We start from the raw sequence: 21132 nt of genomic DNA, 5'->3' as shown, positions 1-21132 counted from the left end.
GGAATTTTGGGACAACAGCATCATCAGTCAGGCAAAACAGTCCATTGAAAATGATGTAGTCAATTTCACTGTGGAACTGTCCACCAGGAGACTCCCATGTCCAATGTTTAGAATTTGGCCTTCTGGAACTGTGAGTTACCATGTATGGTCTTGGTCAACATGATGAACTCAGACCGTCTCTCACCCTGTTCGTTCCATTCTAGGCCATTGGTCCCGATGTGGAGTTCTTTGGGCAACCTTCTCAGTCCTATCTTGGCATTAAAATAACCTACAATGATCTTGTAGGAGGTGTGGTCTTCTTTATAGAACTTCCCCAGCTCCATGTAGAACTTCTCAATACCTTCTTCATCGTAGTTGGATGCTGGTGCATAGACGATGAAGATGGAAACTGCCAGCAGTGAGCCACATCTATTCAAGCATAATCGTCTGATTTGGGTTGTTAGGCATTCATATGAATCAATGCTCATGGCCAAGTTCATGTTGACCAGGACACCAACACCACCGATGCCTCTATTGTCACATGTTCCGAGGAACAGTTCTTCTCCAGTGTTGTAAATGGCATGATGTGATCGATGCCTTCTCATCTCGGTCAGACCAATGATGTCATACTTAATCTGCGATTGCACCATCAGGTCCTTGATGGGTGCTTCGGATGCTAGCGTACGTTCGTTGAAAGTAAAGTCATTTTAGTCCTTCGTTTTGGCAGCCTAGTTCGGCCCTGAGATTTTATCAGCCTCTCTTTGTTTATCCTTATTAACACTGCCGTATTGGGGGCTCTTTCAGGTCAGGGCAATGAGGCCCATTGTTTTTACTGTTTTTGGCATATCAAATATGCCACGGGTACGTGCCTGGAGTCCAAGGTCACAAAGTCCCACCTCACCTGCTTCTGTGAGGCTACACTCATGTGCGAGGTCGGCAGGAGCTTGCCAGGCTCTGCCGTGTGGGCGGGATACTCTCTGTAGCTTGCCAGGCTCTCTGAGAGGGATGGAGGCTTTTAGGGAGGCCTCTAATCACCATTACAGGCATTCCCATAGTTCACACCATATTTGAACCCCATCAAATGTGGTGCAGTAATTTTGGAAAATGGGTATTAAGTGTCTTATGCTGTGTTGCATGCCGCTTTGTGGCCACACTGTCCAGAAAGCGGCCTGCAGCATGGGGGCAGCTGCGTAGTGGAGGTCAGCAGATGAGGTATTTATCTGGCACCTGCAGGGTGGGTATTATGGGCATGATCCCTGGGTCTCCAGAGATTGGGGGAAGCAGGCAGAGGATCTCTGTTTCCGGGCCCCATTGAGTCTGGAGTCCAAGGTCACAAAGTCCCACCTCACCTGGTTCTGTGGGGCTACACTCATGCGTGAGGCTTGGCCTGAGCATCTGGAAAGCAGCCTGGAGCGTGGCATATATATATATATATATATATATATATATATATATATCTGTATCTATATCTATCTATCTATGTATCTATCTATCTATCTATCCTGCAAGGGTATGCCAATGTTTCTTGAATAGAGTTTACTGAAAATTTCTTTCCGTTTTTTTTTCCCTCCTGTGTATTTCTTTGCTTGTTTTAAAGAGTTTGCATGTTTTTAAAAGAAGAAAATTCATTCTAGCATCTTGGAACAAAATCTTTTGTCAAAAATGAACTGCTTCTGGTACTGGAGTGATAATATAGCAGGAAAGGTGCGTGCTTTGCAGGCGGCTGACCAAGGTTCGATGCCTGGCATTCCATATGGTCCCCAAAGCACCACCAGGAGTAATCCCTGAGCATTCCTGGGTGTGACCCACAAACCAAAGAAAGAAAGAAAAGAGAGAGGAACTGAGGGAGGGAGGGCAGGAACTGGTTCATTTGACCAATATATCCATAATGTTATTTCTGAAGTATCTAGTAAATACCCGATATTGTCAGACCAGTGACAGTCAGGTGACCCTGGCATTCAAGAAGCTGAAAGTCCAGGAGACTGACAGGTGAGTCCGTGATCACATACAGCGTGACAAAGGTCTGGGCACAAAGATCTCTGTGGGAATGACTGGTAAGAAGACAGCTTCTAACAGCTCCTCTTCCATTGACCATGTCTTCTTTGTCCAAAACCAAGGATTGACCCTATTTTAATCTTTAGCTGGGTGTGTTGTCATGAAGTAGTTTGAATTTCTCAGGGTGTAAGAAACATTTTGAATTGTAGAGGCATCCATTAGAAATAATATTTGCTGCAGAGCAAGGACTTCTGCAGACATCATCACTCCTAGGTTTTTATTTCTTCTTTGGGGTTGATGGGGAGACATGCCCAGTGGTGCCCAGCGCTTACTCCTGACGCTGTGTTCAGGGATCACTCCTGGTGTGTTCCAGGGCCTGTGTAAGGTTCCAGGAATGAAACACAAGTGGGCTGCATGCAAGGCAAGTGCCCCACTTGCTGTTCTATTTGGTCCCTATTCCTAGAGTTTTCAACTTGGAAAAATTTGTCAGCATATTTTTTCTTTGCTCTACATTTATTTTCTCCCCCCCCCCCCCCGGTTCCCCTTCACTTTGTCATCTAGAGACTTGGGTGTTTCTCAAAGGGAGAATGCTTGGGGCTGGAGCAATACCACAGCGGGTAGGGTGTTTGCCTTGCACGCGGCTGACACGGGTTAAATTCCCAGCATTCCATATGTTCCCCCCGAACACCAGCAGGGGTAATTCCTAAGCGCATGAGCCACGAGTAACCCCTGTGCATCGCCAGGTGTGACCCAAAAAGAAAAAAAAAAGAATGCTTTATGGATTCTAAGCGTGATTATAAATAATCACAGAAAATAATGTTTTTTCACCTTCAAATTTCATGCCAATGGCTGGAGCGATAGCACAGTGGGTAGGGCGTTCACCTTACAAGCGACCAACATGGCCGACCCGAGTTCGATTCCTCTGCCCCTCTCGGAGAGCCCGGCAAGCTACCGAGAGTATTCGATATGCCAGACACAGTAACAACAAAGTCTCCAATGGAGACGTTACTGGGCCCGCTCGAGCAAATCGACGATCAACGGGAGGGCCTTTACCTTTACCTTTACCTTTTCATGCCAATAAATTAAATATAAATTTTAATGCTACATACTGATTATGCATATAATTTTAATTCTTTTTTTAGAATTCTCAGCCATAATCCCCTAACAACTATTGAAGATTTTTATCTTTTTAAATTGCCAGCATTAAAATATCTGTAAGTATTGTAATAAGTTTGTAGCTTATATGGTTTCTGCTATGATTTGCTGTTTTTATTTTTCTCCACTTTTGTCAAAGATAGAGTGTTTTGCATTGAATTTAAAAGTTATAATTTTAATTTTAACACTGGATTATTGAAATGACAGTTATTCTCAAAGGAAAAGATTAAGAAAGAATGACATGGGCAACAGCCAACAGAGGAAAAGAGCTATGTTGAGTACATATAGATAAGAAACATACAGATGCGTGTAGAAGTATTATTTATTCAGAAAGTAACAAGTAATAATGGACACATTATTGAAAAAAGAAAGTAAAGAAAAGAGGACCAGATAGGTGAGTGGTTGGAGCCCATGCACTGCTTGCTTGGAGGCCTGGATTCAACCTCTGACCCCTTATGTGTTCCCCAGAACTCTACTCAGAGTAACCCACAAGTACAGTGCCCAACATATCCCCCATGTACCATCAGATGTGGCCAAAATCCAAGGCCACCCGCAGCTCACATGAAAAAGAATCATTGAAAGGAGTAGATGCAATTTAGAAGTCGGACAAGGAAGGAAGGAAGGAAGGAAGGAAGGAAGGAAGGAAGGAAGGAAGGAAGGAAGGAGGGAGGGAGGGAAGGAGGGAGGGAAGGAGAGGAGAGAGGGAGGGAAAAAGGAAGGAGGGAGGGAGGGAGGGAGAAGGAAGGAAGGAGGGAGGGAGGAAGGAAGGAAGGAAGGAAATTTTTTTATTCTCCAAAGTGTCATTAATTTGATGATAGAAAAGGCTTTTATCAGCAAGAGCTCTCTGGAATTATAGTCTACAGCAAACAGTTGACCTGGATTTACAGCAAAGCCAGAATCAAAGTTATCACTTCATTTATCTCATCTATTTAACTCTAGAGCTTCTGTATTTGGATTCACATCATGCTTGTGCTTTCTCCCTCAGAGACATGGGAGCAACACAAGTGTCACTTGCAGCAGTTCAAAACATCCTCATGATGAATCTTAAATTAGAAAAGCTGTAAGTTGATTTTCTGACATTTATTTCACTTAATTTTTTTAAGGCTTGTTTATTTCTTTCTCTCTCTCTCTCTCTCTCTCTCTCTCTCTCTCTCTCTTCTCTCTCTCAGTCTCTCTCCCTCTTTTTGTAGGGGTACTGGTATTTATTCAGCCATTGATTCAGCTAATTGAATTTGGCATGAACTCCACATTACTTTATTTTCAGAATGGTAATTTTATTTATTATTTTTTTAAATCATTGAATCCGTGAGATACAGTTACAAAGCTTCCCTGTTTGAGTTTCAGTCATACAATGATAGGACACCCAACCCTCCACCAGTGCACATCTTCCACCACCAATGTCCCCAGTATACCCGCCCCCGTCCCACCCCTCCCCCTGCCTCTATGGCAGACAATTTCCCTCATACTCTCTTTTGTATTGCTTGTTATGAATAGTACAATGCCATTCGGCCACAAAAGTGGCTGTGTGTTCCTGGAATTCTAAAGTTTTAGATAATTAGGATGGGGAGAAGGCAGAGAGCTGCTCAGTTCAGAAATTCTTTTGTGTATCTCTGGATCATGACCATTAAGGAGCTTAAGTAGCAGCCAGAGGCAGTTTGTGGGCATGACCTCCAGAGTCCCACCTGCCCCCTAAAAATCCCAGGGGCCACCAACATCCAGAACCCAATGAGAAGTGCAGGTATGCAGTTTCAGTGACAGCAAACTCCAGGCCTCCAGGGATAGGGGATGGGCCTGTCTCTCTCATTCCGCCCCCTACTCCTGTGGGACCCAGCCCGGCAGTCGACCTCCACAACCCAACCACCACCATGCTTCTGGCCACTCCCCTCTCACTCGGGCTGAGTCTCACGCATGAGTGAAGTCCCAAGGAACTCAGGTAATGTGGAACTTTGTGAGCTTGGATTCTGGGCTCAACAGGACCCAGGAGCAGAGATCCTCTGCCTGTTTCCCCCAGTCTTCAGTGACACAGGGGTCACTCCCAGAAGCCACCTCCTGCCAGCGCTAGATAATCTCGTCATCAGCCAGCATCCAGATCACAGGGCTACTTCTCCCAGAAGGGAACATAACATGAGGACCCCATAGCCGTGCCACCAGACTTGGTGCCAGGCTGATGGTAGAGACCTAATCAAACCCAAAGAAGAAGGCACAAATTTTCCTGAATATGTTATCAGGGTGGAAGGGATGCCTATCTGCACTAGCAACGGGAGTCATTGCTTAAAACACACACGCAGTACTGAATGGCTGAATATCACAATTCTACTGAATCTGATAAAAAGCCATTGCTTAAAAAAAAAAAAAAGCCATTGTTATTGCTCGCAGCAAATGGATTTCTGGATACTGGAAGTGAAAGTTATGATACTCTACCATCTCTGCCTCCTATGTGAACTCCCTAAAGTTATTGAATTAGAAAACTGGATATATTGGAAACGATGTAAAGGAGAAAAAGCTAGAATCTAGATTGATTCCTCTTATGGAAAAACTATTGATTGGAGTCCAGTAGGCTCAGCCTGGGCAAAAGGAGCTAAAGAATATTCTGAATTGGGGAGCAATACAAGGCTCCGAAGTGTCCCAAATTATAATTAACTCTAATATTAGCATAAGCCATAAGCCACACCCTGCCAGCGCCAGATAACCTCGTCATAGGCTACCCTCCAGACCTCATAGCTGTTCCTCCAGAAGGGAGCATAAAATGAGGCCCCCATAACCATGCCACTGGACTCCGTGCCAGGCTGTTTTCACTTGGGGCACCCCAAAGGACCCAGCCCCAGCAGTGACCTCCACTACCCAACTGCTGCCATGCTCAGGCCACTTTCCATATGCTCGGGCTGAGCCTCACGGATGAGTGAAGTCCTACGGAACCCAGGTAATGCAGAACTTTATGACCTTGGACTCCGGGCTTAAACGGTAGCCAGGAGCAGAGATCCTCTGCCCGCTTCCTCCAGTCTCCGGTGACCCACGGGTCACACCGATAAGCCACACCCTGCTTGTGCCAGATAATCTTCTCATCGGCCACCCTCCAGAAGGGAGCATAAAATGAGGACCCCATATCCATGACACCAGACTCTGCACCAGGCTTTTTTCATGCAGGATGCCCCAGAGGGGGACGAGTGAGAGCCCTCCCCGCCCCAAGGGACCCAGCCCCAGCAACTGACCTCCACAACCCAACCGCAGCCACGCTCCAGGCCGCTCCCTACTTGCTTGGGCCGAGCCTCACATGAGTGAACATATTCCTGGACCGCACGGCTGCGACATATCACAAGACACTTCCTACCCATTCTCCATAATTGCCACACCAGATTTGATGGGGTTCAGACAGAAAGCAACAACTTACCTATCTAGATAGATAGATAGATAGATAGATAGATAAGATAGATACCTCTTGGAGAGCACAGCAAGCTACCAAGAGTCCACCTGTACATCAGAGCCTGGCAAGCAAGCCATGACATATTCGATATGCCAAAAGTGTAGCAATAAAGGGTCTCATTCCCCTGACCCAGAAAGAGCCTCCAATATGTTGGGAAAGATGAGTAAGGAGAGGCTGCTAAAATCTCAGGGCTGGGACGAATGGAGACGTTACTGGTGCCCACTTGATTAAACCGATGAACAAGGGGATGACAGTGATACAGTGAATATTGGCATAATGGGGTGCGGAGGTAGCTTTCCGCCTCCTACACCCTTCCTTCCTGGGCATAAGAAACAAAATCATCTATGGAAAATAGGGAATTCCTTTGGATACATGACAGCCCGGACAGTTTTATCCAACATAACAATGTCGGAACAAAACGTACTTTACATTTTGATAGAAATCTTACCCGCTATATACAGGCTTGTGTTCCACTGCCATATGCCATGCTGAAAGGGAGAATTAGCTGGGATAAAGTAGCAGAGGTAATATCTTGCAGTGACTGCTCTATGTTCACTTGTATTAATAACACTATGAGTCTCACAGCAGAAGAAAGCATCTATCTTCTTAGAGCTTCCATGGGGGTCTAGATGCCTGTGTGGCTTAACCGTTTGTGGGAAGACAGTCCAGCTACCAACATTCTTCGCCGGCTGGTCACTCCCCTGGCGCCACACACAAAGAGGTTTGTAGGACTCGTAATTGCCATTATCATGGGACTCGTTGCCATCACTGCTACAGCAGCAACGGCTCATATTGCATTGAGGCAAGGATCTCAGACTGCTGAGTTTGTTAAGAAATGGCACGAGGGGGCTGGAGCGATAGCACAGCAGGTAGGGCATTTTCCTTGCATGTGGCTGACCCTGGTTCGATTCCCAGCATCCCATATGTTCCCCTGAACACTGCCAGGAGTAATTTCTGAGTGCAGAGCCAGGAGTAACCCCTGTGCATCTCCAGGTGTGACCCAAAAAGCAAAAAGAAGAAGAAAGAAAGAAAGAAAGAAAGAAAGAAAGAAAGAAAGAAAGGGCATCAGGACTCTCAGAAACTGTGGACAACCCAGTGACAAGTTGATGCAGGATTACAAGAGGAATTGTCCGATGTTACACGAACTGTTACCCTACTCGGTGACCAGCTACCGAGTTTAAGAAGACAACACACTCTAAAATGTGATTGGAATACTTCTGCATTTGTATAACTCCTGTACCTTATTATGAGTCTGAATCTCCATGGGAAAAGGTTAAAAAGTATTTGTTAAACCATCAAAAATATGACCGACAAAATTATAGAGTTGCAAACTAACATTCACTGTGTATTTCAGGCCCACTTGCAAGTCTGGGGACCTGATACCATTGGGGGTGGATTGTTGGATGGGATCACTCAACTAAATCCTAAGAAGTATATTCTAGTCCTTGTGATGGGCTTTATTAGTATGTCTGTACTTATTGTTCTGTTGTTTCTTTTTTACATAGCCTGCCAAAAATTCAGAAAACAAAACAGAATAGCCCAATAACAACACGCTGCACATGTCGTCATGAAGGCTAAGCTGGCTGCAAAACAAAAAGGGGGAGACGTTGGAGCCCGACCAGAGTCATGAGGAAGTTCCTACAGACACTGCCTTGCTTTCAGTGTCATGCTGGAAGCAGCTTGGAACTCTGATTGAACTGGGCAGGGGTCAGCATGTCATGATGCAGCTACTCCTTGACACTGATTGATTACGCTATGCTTTGTTTAGGCAAAGTTAGAGGGGACATCCTGTCTAGACGGAAATGTAGATGATTGAAATATGGGGATGGGAGGTTAATCATCGACAGAGCAAGATCAATAGCCTTTTGTCCACATGGATTTGGTGATGCATCCCCTAGTGTACTGTATTACAATAAAAGAAGGTTGCTGGGTTTGATTAATGCCATTTGTCTGAGAGAACTCTTGGCCCTCCACGCTACCTCATTCCATGAATGTTGCTTATCTCTGTGCCCCCGACTGATCACTCCATAGAGAAATAACACCCCAGGTTGTAACTGATGTTTTTTTATTGTTATCTGGGAGCTGAAGAGATAGGATAGTGAGTTAGGTATTTGATTTGCATGTGACTAACCCACATTCAGCCTCTCGCACTGCCTATGGTTTCCCGAGCCTGCTAGGAATGATCCCTGAGCCAAGAGCCCAGAGCAACCCCTGAGCACCACCAGATATGACCAAAAAACAAAACTCAGTTTTCTGAGGGCTGGAGCAATAGTACACGCTTTGCATGCATCACCTCCCAGTTGGGTTCCCACCACCTCAGAGTTTGAGCAACACCTCATCCATGTTTCTCAGGAACTTTTTCAATAGCTGCTCAGTGGCCTTGACTGCCTCTTCTACCTATTTAAAGTAACCTCTTGACTCTGCACTTAATTCTCTGTGTTTCCATTCATAGGATCTTACCTAACCATCTAACCTGCTGCCTCTGCCAATTTAAAAATAATATTGACGTTGTCTACAAGACAGTCAAACTACGTTGTGACAGTGAATGTCTTATCAGCACACACTGTGGTGAGTTGGATTGCCTGCTGATAGGTTTTTAATTTATGTTTCATTTTTATTTTAATCACTGATGGTACATTTGAAGCTGATTATGGAGTGCATTATTTTTATTCAGAGTTCAACTCCCTATATTTCCATGAGCTATTTCCCTTGGCAAAAGTCAGAATCTCAGCCACATCATTACCTTCGCAGTATATGAATGACCTGAAGGTTTAAGAGGAATGGAAGAAAGGGATGGAAGTGGGAAAGGGAGCTATCATTCATGGTCACAACTGAGTGCCACACTCTGGGCAAGGTGTTGGTCCTCCAGATGAGAGCTCAGCCACACAATGCAGTTTGCAAACAGATTTTATACACAAGAAATATCAGTTGCCCTTTTCTTTATAGGACTGGTGTAGCTACCTTATTGCATGTGTTTTTATAATTTTATAGGCAAGTACAAGTCATACTATCTTATGAACGTTTTGCTTAGAGCCTGAGAAATTCTGGTTTTCTAAGCATAGGCTGCCACTCAGTCCTTCTAACGATGGATTCTTAGAGCATCCCCACCTCCAAACCTACTTTGAATTTTAACCCTTCAAATCCACAAAGCACTCAGGTGCCCTTATATATTTCCACATAGTAAGTTTACTTGATAACTTCCGCAATGTCCTTTTAGGGGCCCAGGAAAATAGATCAATAGGTTGCAACACATGCTTTTCATGTGGGAGGTGTGGGTTCAATCCCCCCATAAAATAATTTTCGAAGAACTGCTGGGAGTATTCCTTGGGCACTGCTGTATGGCGAATGCATGAGCACATGCGCACACACAACGCACACACACACAACACACACACACACACATACACCACCCATAAAACGTATTTTCATGCCGGGATATTATGAATCTGCTTCGCTATCAGCAGTTCGGCACATCAGATTACATTGCTTCTTACACAAAGATGTTATTTTTAAAATCAACTTTTAACATGTCTATTACTCTCTTCTCAGAGATGGGCATAACAAGATTTACGAATCACCTTTCATAACATGAACATCAAACCTGGGGATTTGTTGGGGGGGGGCGGGGAAAGAGTCAGATTAGAGGGGATGTACGAACTGTGGTGTCTCAGCACTTCGGCGGTGGTCCAGGTAAAGTTCACTTTGTACATGGAAACCAATAGCATTCGTATTTTGTAATCATGTTACTTCAACTTTAATAATGTTATTTAAAGAATAACTGATCACTGATCACTGTCCTGCCGCTGTTCATCAATTTGCTCGAGTGGGCCCAGTAACATTGTGAAACTTGTTACTGTGTTTGACATATCGAATATGTCATGGGTAGCTTGCCAGGCTTTGCTGTGTGGGCGAAATACTCTTGGTAGCTTGCTGGGCTCTTCGAGAGAGGCGGAGGGATCCAACTCAGGTCGGCCATGTTGGCTGCATGCAAGGCAAACGTCCTACACGCTGTGCTATTGCTCCAGCCACAAAGAATAACTAAACCAAATAATCTAAATTCAGAATAAAAATACTAATAGCATTTTTAAGTGAATAATAGAAAAACAAAAAGTGTTAAATGTGCCTAATGCCTAGATCTTGTGTTCCCAGTCTGGGACTCCCTGCAAGTCCATGCTTCTTCCTCACATCCCTTAACTCCCCCTCTAAATTTCACCACCACCAAAAGAACTTTTAATTCTCAGTAATGTTTGGTTGAAAAGATAGTCTAGCACTTGCCTTGCATATGGCAGACGTGGGTTGGATCCCTAGCATCTCAGATGATCCCAAATTACTACCAGGAGTGATCCCTGAGCACAGAGACCGGAGTAACCCCTGAGCATTGCTGGGTTTGGCCCCACCGCCCCCCACACCAAAAGAAACCCAACTGCACAATTTTACACTTGACCTTCAAGAAGTCAGAAACTTTGTATGGTTCCCTAGGTAGAGCTGGAAGTATTAGGAAGTAAGTGAAGGCAAATACACATCTAATAAGAGTTGTTTTCCCCAATTTTGGGATCTCCAATGTTATTTCAGGGGCCAGAGAGATAGGACAGCGGGTAGGGAGATAGTATAGTGGGTAGGGGACTTGCCTTGCACACAAATGACCTGAATTCCATTGCCGACATACTATACAGTTTCCCAAGCACCAACAGGAGTGATTTTTTGAGCAGTGAACCAGGAGTAACCCCTGAGCATCACCAAGTGTGGCCCCCAAACAAAACAAAACAAATTATTTTATAGATTTTCTCAACATTGCACATTGACATATACTCTGGCAAATCCATTAACCTATACTTAGACATCTGTCCAGATTCAGCAATATGAAACTGAGGGCTAATAAACAAAAGTATTAGTTGGTAAAAGTATTAGTTGGCACGCATGAAGGTACCGGGCAGAGGAACAAAGGCATGCGGGTCCCGGGGCTGAGATCTCCAAGTCTGCTCGGATAGGGGCTGAGCATCCTCCACCCATATCCTCCATATTCCAGTAGGCAGAAGTCACACCCACCAACTGGCCCCCTGGCGCCGTGTAATCCCATCAGCGGCCAAGACCCAGAGACTATAAAACCCAGATCCCGGAAGAGAACAGCGCAGAGTCTCCTGCCCCCGCGCCTGGCTGTCCTCGCCAGGGCCCCTAGAGGGGAGTGGGTTGAGTTTCCCTCCCCGTCCCGACCAGGGCTCTGGCAGCCAAAGACCTCCAGAACCAGCCACCACCATGCTGAGACCGCTCTCTGCACGCATGAAGGTACCAGCAGAGGAACAAAGGCATACGGGTCCCGGGGCTGAGATCTCCAAGCCTGCTCAATTGGGGCTGAGCATCCTCCACCCAGATCCTCCATATTCCAGTAGGCAGGGGTCACACCCACCAACTGGCCCCCTGGCGCCATGTAATCCCATCAGCAGCCAAGACCCAGAGACTATAAAACCTAGATCCCAGAAGTGCGCAGCCACATTTGCGGCTGCGCAACACCTTATTATCTCATTCTAACTTTGGACAAAATGGTAGGCTACCAGATGTAACCTGCCCACAGGGCAGAGTCTGGCAAACTCCCCGTGGTGTACCCAATATGCCCAATACCAGTAACAATGATGGGGCTCATTCTTCTAACCCTGAAAGAGCCTTTAATATGGCACTTTTAAAAAATCTCAGGGCTAGGATGAAGGAGACGTTACTGGAGCCTGCTCAAGGCAATCGATGAACAACAGGATGGTCGTGATCGTGATCGTGATTAGTTGGTAGGTGGAGGATGGGTGCATTCAGAAGAGGATCTGATTTCTGGAGGAATTTCTTCGTTGTCTGTGACAGTAACCTATGACAGTAACAAGATTAGCACACCAAAGAGTTAAAGAGAAACAGCACCTTCCAACCCCCAGCTACTGTTTCTGGCTCCCCTGGTCCCAGCTGAACCAGCGAACCAGGGAACCAGCATGCAGCCTGGTCCTGGTGGTGTGGCCTCTGAGCCAGGGAGCCTGGCCTTTGAGCTAGGGGGCGTGGATAGGGGGAATGGCCTACTCTGAGGGCAGCAGTTATTTTCCCCTTTCCTAGCAATTTGGACTCATATCTTGACCTCCATCACGTAACTCGGGGGAGAATGTCTCGGCCATCTCTAATACATTAGGCCAATAATCCACTAGCTCATCCCAGTTGCACCATAATACCCATAGACATGTACAAGTCCAATGTAGAGGACTACATCCCCCGAAGCTCCACTAGAGGCCACAGAGGAGAACATGAGAGGAAGCCACAACTCCTGAAGGGGAAAAAGGCGACCACTAGACCGAGCTCACCCAGAATCCCCAAATTAACCAAGAGGGAAAACTCATAGTGAACTGTGGTTCCCACCTTCATACTACCACCACAACATGAAAAAACAGCACAGATCCCCACCACGCCAAGAGGGGAAGATGAAGAAAAAGGTCCAGAGGCCCCCAACAGGGTCTACTCACAAAAACAGTCTCTCCAATAAGGAATTCAGAATCAAAATGTTGAAGATGTTCAATGAACTCAAAGAAACAGTGGAACAGACATCCAGGAAATTAAAAGAGGACTTGAATGAAACAGTGAACAGGCAGCCAACAAAATACCGGAAGAAATGAGAGCAGAAATAGAAAAGCTGCAAACAAATGTCATGAATAAAGGATTTGATAGATGAAATAAAAAACTCATTGAGTGCCCTCACCAGTAGAATGGCTACAGCCGAGGACAGAATCAGTAAGCTTGAAGATGAGCACCAGAAAGCTTACAGACAACAACAGACCATGGGGAAAGACCTCAAAATAGCCCTGGGGTGAATCAGAGTCCTAGGGGATGAATCCAAGAGGAGCAAGTAAGAATCATCAGAGTACCAAAAGGACAGGGAGGCAACCCCAATGGAAAAGCCACAGTTAAACATATCATTGCCGAAAAGTTCCCAGAGCTGGAGAATGCAGGCATCCGGATCCAAGGAGCCCAAAGGGTGCCAAGTAAAAGAGACCCTAATAAAAAGACTCCAAGACACATCAGAGTCAGAATGATGGATGATATGGATAGAGACACGATCCTGCAAGCAGCAAGGCTGAAGAAGGAAGTCACATACAAAGGAGCACCCCGTACATTTACAGCAGACCTATCAGAGGAAACCCTCCAACCCCAAAAGCAATGGGGGGATATAGTGAAAAAACTCAATGAAATGAACGCCTCACCAAGAGTACTCTATTCAGCTAAACTCTCATTCTAACTCAGAAAGAATCATACACTATTTCATGGATAAACAACAGCTCAGGAACTTCATAGACAAAGCCAAACTTGAAAGAACCACTAAGAGGGCTTCTATAAGACAAGAAAACACCCTACAAGCACAACAAGTCCCTACAGAAAGATGGCACAAAACCCTCTAACAATAATCTCTCTCAATGTCAATGGTCTAAATGCACCAATCAAGAGACACAGTGGCAAACTGAATGCGGAAACTGAACCCAACATTCTGCTGCGTAGAAGAAAGTCATCTGAATGGTCAGAGCAAACACAGACTCAAAGTTAAAGGATGGAAAACAATCTTGCAAGCAAACACCTCCCTCAAAAAATCTGGGGTAGCCACACTAATATCTGACAACATAAATTTCAGGTTGAAAAAGACTAGAAGGAACAGCAAAGGTCATTTTCTGTTTATCAAGGGATATGTGTAACAGGAAGAAATCACACTCTTAAATGCATACACACCTAATGAGGGATCAGCTAAATGCTTAAAACAACTGCTAACAGATTTCAAGGAGGACATTGCTAGCAACACAATAGTAGTCAGAGACTTCAACATTGCCTTATCATCTCTGGATAGATCAACAAGAACAAAACTCAGCATGCTAGACATTGACTTTGAAGGAAGAAATAGTAGAGAGAGGGCTAATAGACCTATACAGGGCTTTACACCCCAAAAAGAAAGAATACACATTCTTTTCCAGTGCACACATAACATTGTCCAAAATAGAAAGGCCACATGTAAGGTCACAAAACCGACCTCAATAGAATCCGCAAGATAGAAATAGTATCAACAATCTTTTCAGACCACGATGTGTTGAAGATAGGAACGAAGCATACGCAGACACGGAGAGACAAATCAAACACCTGGAAATTAAACAACTCAAAGTTGAACAACGAGTGGGTCAGGAAGGAAGTCAAAGACGAAATCAAAAGATACCTGGAAACAAATGTGAATGAAGACACGAGCTATCAGAACCTATGGAATGCAGCTAAAGCTGTGTTAAGAGGAAAAATGTATAGCTTTGCAAGCATTCCTAAGGAAGGAAGGGCCTCTTAGATAACCTGACCTCACAGCTCACGATCTTAGAAAATAACCAAAAAAAGGAACTCAAGCCCCGCTGAAGGAAAGAAATAATAAAACTTAGAGCAGAAATCAGACATGGAAACCCAAAAAACAATCCAAAAGGTTAGTGAAACCAAGAGCTGGTTCTTTGAGAAAATAAACAAGATTGATAAGCCACTAGCAAGACTCACAATGAAAGAGAGAGAGCCCCAATAAACCGAATCAGAAATGAAAAAGGGGACATTGCAACAGAAACCAATGTAATTCAAAAGATTGTCAGAGGCTGCTTTGAGAGTCTGTATGTCATGAAACAAGATAACCTAGAGAAATGGATATGTTCCTGGATTCCTATAATCTCCCAAGACTGAACCAAGAAGACTTGGATTGCCTGAAAAGACCCATTCATATCAAGGAAATCAAACCGAAATCAAGTCTTCCCAAAAACAAAAGCGCAGGCCCAGATGGATTCACTAGCGAATTCTTCCCAATATTTAAAGAAGACCTTTTGCCAGTTCTCCGCAAGCTTTTCCATGAAATTGAAAAAAAAAACAGGAACTCTCACAAACAGCTTCTATGAGGCACTTATCCTCCCCAATACCAAAAGCAAACAAGGACACCACTAACAAAGAAAATTACAGGCTAATATCTCTGATGAACATGGATGTGAAGATCCTCAAGAAAATATTCACAAATAGAATCCAACAACTCATCAAAAAGATCATACACCACGACCAAGTGGCATACATCCCGGGGATGCAAGGATGGTTTAGCATTTGGACGTCAATCAACATAATCCATTATATCAACAAAAGTAAAAATAAAAACCATATGATCATATCAATAGAAACATACCAATATTTCACCAGGAATACCACTCCTGGGAATATATCCCGGAGAGGCAAAAAATTACAGTCCAAATGACATCTGCACTTCTATGTTCATTGCTGCACTGTTCACAGTAGCCAAGCACTGTAGCACTGTAACGCTGTCCTCCCATTGTTCATCAGTTTGCTTGAGCAGGCCCAGTAACGTCTCAGTTGTAAGACTTGTTGTTACTGTGTTTGGCATATGAATACGTCACAGGTAGCTTGCCAGGCTTTGCTCTGCAGCCGAGATATTCTCAGTAGCTTGCCAGGCTCTCCAAGAGGGTCAGAGGAATTGAACCCAGGTCAGTCTGGTGGGCCGCGTGCAAGGCAAACACCCTACCCACTATGCTATTGCTCCAGCCCACAGTAGCCAAAATCTAGAAAAAACCCGAGTGCCCGAGAACAGATGACTGGTTAAAGAAACTTTGGTACATCTACACAATGGAGTACTATGCAGCTGTTAGAAAAGATGAAGTGATGAAATTTACATATAAGTGGTACTACATCGAAAATATCATGCTAAGTTAAATCAGTCAGAAAGAGCGGGACATAGAAAGATTGCATTCATCTGTGAAATATAAAGTAACAAAATGGGAGACCGTCACCCAAGAATAGTTGAGATAAGTACCAGGAGGTTTGCTCCATGGCTTGGAGGCCAGCCACATATGCTAGGGGAAAAGGCAGCCCAGATAGAGAAGGGAGCAGCAAATCAAGAGTGTTGGGAGGATCCTCCCAGGATGGGAGATGCATGCTGAAAGTGGACTATAGACCGAACATGATTGCCACTCAGTTCCTCTTTTGCAAACCACAGCACCCCAAAAGAGAGAGAGAGAACCAAAGGGAATGCCCTGCCACAGAGGCGGGTGGGATGGGAGGAGGGGAGGGGAGTTGGGAGGTATACTGGGATCATTGGTGGTGGAGAATGGGCACTGGTTGAGGGATGGGTACTCAATCATTGTATAACTGAAACCCAAGCACAAAAATTTGTAAATCTAAAATGGTACCTCATGGTGTTTCACTAATAAAAATTAAAAAAAAAGAAAAGAAATCATAGTTGATCTGTAAAGAATCTAACTGAGCAGCAAATATTTGTCCTGAAGACTGGGTACTTGGTCCTTGGGGACCAGTGGAATAATCGTATGATTATCGTTTGTGTGTTTGCTTGTTTGGCAGCATCCTCAGAAGTGCTCAAAGTTTACTCCTAACTTTGTGTTCTGGGGTCAGAACTGGTAAGGCTTGAGGGAGCGTATGGGGTGCTGGGGATAAGACCCAGGTTGGCTGCCTACAAGACGAGGACTTTATCTGCTCTACTGTCACTCTGCCCCCCAGTTGAATAATCCTAAATACATGTACTGAACTCCATGCCCTATTTATTCTGAATAAATAGCGATGATCACTTTGTTTCTCCTTCTGTTTTTGCCAGTCACAGATGTAAATTTAGGGTTTCCTGTGCCCCCCCCCCCCACACACACACACCATACGGCACTTGTTCACTGATTACTAGTTTACTTAGCTGGAACTTATGTCTGTAGATGCTCCCAAAATTATCCCCAGTTATCTTTCATGATCAAAAGCATGCTCTTCCTTTTTGACAGATGAAGAAGAATACATCAGTAATATGGATGGGGAGTTCATGAAGGCTTTACTGGCCCGAAAGAAGAGTACCAGCACCGAGCTGACGATTGAACCAGAGAAGGCCTCATCCGAGAGAAACAGCCTGTCCCTTTTCCAGCACGAGCACCTAGACAACAGTCATCAGCGTGATATGCTTACTAGACTAGAATCCATAATGTCTTTGTTACAGGTTGGGGACATAGATGCAGAATCAACATTGTTATCCTTCATTAAGTTTCTTTTTAAAGATGTGCAAGATGGAGGAAATCCTCTGGCTCCTTCGAAAACCAGCACGGCTTGGATTTCTATACAGCCCGAATCCAACAGTGAAATCTACAATAAGGTGAAAAAAATCCATGTTCTCCAAAGTCTGATCAACACAGAAATTCAAGAAAAAATCCACAAAGTTAGAAAGAAGGAGAAAACTGCCACACAGGTCCGTTCCAGTCTTTTCGGGCCCAAATTTAAACGCCAACTTTTCCCGAAGATATTGGAAACTGTCGGGCCACCAAAGAAAAAACACTTAGGAAATGTTCAGGAGTGGGAGACGCAACCACTGCAAGGGAGCAGCATGTTCAGGGATCCCCAGGGCCAGCAGAAGAGGCACTTCAAAGAAGAGGGCACTCCCCTCAGCCAGAGGCGAGGGAAGGCTTGGTCCGCGGCGGGGAATATTGCCCAAGAAAGACGGCAGGGGCAGCTGGCCCCGGAAAGACCGAAAGACTTTATCTTGGCAGGGAGGCCCAGGAAATTGGTGGAAAGCTCCTTCAACGAGGAGTCATCCTTCATCCAGGAGCACAGGGCGCCGGCCTCCGTGCCCCTGGAACAGCACTCCATGGGCAGCCTGTCTGCCGCCGCTGCTTTCCAAGTGCCACCGGAGGACGAAATCCCATCCAAAGACCTGAAAAGAACTCTACGCGTCTTAGAGGATGCGGGCGCTCGAGTTCGGAACATGAAGGTTCCTAGCCCCGGGCCACTCACCGGGAAGAACTACCTGTTTCGTAAACTTTACTCTCAGCTGGGCCGCAGAATACCCCAGGCCAGAGTGAACACAGCGACAAAAGAAGCAGCACCGCAGAGGCCGGTGCTGGCCAGGAGGCCTCCTTTCGGTGCAGTGAAGAGCCTCGTCAACTCCCCGCCGAGGGGGGGGTCTCTGTCCTGGAGACACCAGGACAAACCTGTCACGGAGCCATTCCTTTCATTGCGCTCCAGCCAGGAAAAGAAGACCGCGGAGAGCACGCGTGCTCCAAACGGGGGGGATGCCAGAAGCATCGTGCCGCCAGAGAAAACTGCCGGTATCCAAAGCACTGCCCCTGAGGAGGAAGAGGGGACGGAGGACAGCCTCATGCCTGCTGTCAGACAGCCCAACGAGATGCAGTGGGAATATCACAAGGTGGCCACCGACATCGACTCTCCCCCACAGAAACCCGACCCCAGAGACGAACTTGAGATGCAGCTCATCCAGAAGTTGCGGCCCCTTATTCCCAACAGTAATGTGAGGAAGTTCATTGCCCAAGTAATTCGGACTCTGAAAATGGACTGCTCCGATCCCCGGGTGCAACTGGAGTGTGCCAAGGTGGTCCACAAAACCGGGCTCCTGATGAAGCTTCTTAGTGAGCGGCAGGACGTAAAGGTGTCCAGTGAAAAATGGGATACGGACCAGTGGGAGGCTGAGAACTACATCAATGAGAATACCGAAGGCCAGGGTGAGCAGAAACAGGCGGAGGCAAGTGAGGTGAGGACAGACTTTTGTTTTTTTAACGGAGTCTCATGCAGAGTGAAATAAGTCAGAAGGACAGACATAGAATGATTGCACTCATTTATGGGACGTAAAAATAATTAAAACTTACTATGAGATTAACACCCAAGGACAGTTAGAAACAATGGCCAGAATGAATGGTCCACGGTTGGAAGCCTGCCTCAAGGGCTGGCAGAGAAGGCAGCTGGGATAGAGAAGGGATCACTGTAACAATGATAGTTGGAAGGGATAGCTCTGGGTGGGAGATGTGTGCTGAAGTGGGTACAGGATCAAACATGATGACCTCAGTATCTGCACTGCAAAACATAATGCCCAAAAGGGGGGCATGGAGTGAGCGGAGAGAGTAAGAGAGGGGGGGGAGGGAAGAAAGGGGGAAAGAGGGGGGGTGGGAAGAGAAAGGGAGGAAGAGAGAGAGAGAGAGAGAGAGAGAGAAGAAAAGTTCCTGCCATAAAGGCAGAGGTAGGCTGGGGGCGGGGAGGAGGTGGCAGGAGGAATGCGGGGATTTTGTTGGTGGGTAATGTACACTGGTGGAGGGATGGGTGTTGGAGCATTGTCTGACTGAACCTGGATCACGATCAGGAAAGCTTTGTAACTGAATCTCACAGTGACCAGGCTCAGGGGCTTCCGGGCTCTCAGGCCATGCCATGAAAGAACACAAGCAAGAAGACCAGGGTGTCTTGACTCTCCCTCTCCTGCTGGCTCGCTCTCTTTTTTGTGGCCACACAACTTTGACTACAAGAATGATTGTCCCTGTGCTCGTTTGTAGAAAGGTAGCACTGTTCCTAGGAGAGGTAAGAAGAGGACCTAACACACCAGATAAATAAATTGTAGAAGGAAAGGCTACAGACAAGATGGCATAATAGATCTGGTGTGCTCTTTAAGAACATATTGGGGCCTAGTTCATGCCCAATTTAATCAGCTAATCAGTGACTGAATAAATAGCAGTACTCCTACATTTGAAAAAAAAAGAAAAAAAGAACATATTGGGGCCAAGGAGATAGTTCAAAAAGAGTCCCCATGAGTACTGAGCGAGAAGTAGCTCTGAGGACCCTGGATATGGGCTGAAAAACAAACCACCCCAAAATAAAACCACATACAAAATAAAAACCTATAGTCCACTCCTTTCAGAGGATGGGGTTTTAGACTAGTAGAAGGATAACCATTCTTTAGAACGGGCTTAAGAATCCTTCCCATCTTTCTGTCTAATTGTTCCTGGGTATTGAAGCGATAGTACAGTGGGTAAAGCACTTACTTTGCATGCCACCAACCCGAATTCTATGCCCAGCGTCCATTTTGGTCCGCCAGGAGTGATTTCCGAGTGCAGAGCCAGAGTAACCCCTCATCATCACTGAATGTGGCCCCCACAAAAGTAATGCATGAAAATAATTTTTATTTTTCAGCTCATAAAAGTTCCAGGATATGTTGTGTACCACAATCAAAAAGCAGTCGTTGCAATAAATGTGGCTGTCGTCGTGATATTATTGGTTTTAATTTTATGTCTCATTGAGGTAAGAACAGTTCATTCAGACTTCCAGGATTTCATCTGTCTTTATAATAGATTCAGGGGCTACAAATGGAAAATAAAAGCCCCTTTTCCTCCTACTGATGCTTGATTTTCCTCTTCAGTCTTGAGTAATGAGGTGTGGTTGCTTCTCATATTGCAAAGATAATCCCAGGGTTTGTTGAAGGGAACTGACTCCCAAGAGTTCCCTGTGGAAATGAACCCAAATAACAAGCTTTTCGAAAATTTTGAAAAGTTAAGAAGGCTAGAGATGAAACAAAAAGTCGTCTTCCTGTGCGCTGTTTGGGGACTACATCCTGGGATGTTCAGGGCCTGCCCCCAGCTCAGTGTGGAGGGGAGAGAGGGTGTCACTTCTGGTGGTGCTCAGGGGACCTTGCAGAACTAGGGATCCAGCCTGGCCCTTCTGCATGCAAAGCATGCACTCTGACCATTCAGCTCTCTTTCTGGTCACCATATCGACTTTCCCCACCCCCCCTTTTTAAATCA

General features: G+C 45.5%; 1 protein-coding gene across 1 annotated transcript in view; it reads left to right on the top strand.

The window, feature by feature from the left end:
- LOC130015913 (leucine-rich repeat-containing protein 37B-like) overlaps positions 1–21132 on the top strand; it is a 46807-nt gene that overhangs the window by 21722 nt on the left and 3953 nt on the right. Inside the window, exons 4-8 of the mRNA XM_056106654.1 lie at positions 3117–3188; positions 4115–4189; positions 9003–9118; positions 17350–19100; positions 20525–20632. Coding sequence (XP_055962629.1) covers positions 3117–3188; positions 4115–4189; positions 9003–9118; positions 17350–19100; positions 20525–20632 — 2122 coding nt within the window. The remainder of the gene's footprint in view (positions 1–3116; positions 3189–4114; positions 4190–9002; positions 9119–17349; positions 19101–20524; positions 20633–21132) is intronic.

The sequence above is a fragment of the Sorex fumeus genome, unplaced genomic scaffold (genome assembly GCF_029834395.1).
Source record: "Sorex fumeus unplaced genomic scaffold, SorFum_2.1 ptg000141l, whole genome shotgun sequence".
Lineage (NCBI taxonomy): Eukaryota > Metazoa > Chordata > Mammalia > Eulipotyphla > Soricidae > Sorex > Sorex fumeus.
The sequence above is the reverse complement of the archived record's forward strand: the minus strand, read 5'-3'. Positions and strand labels throughout refer to the sequence as shown.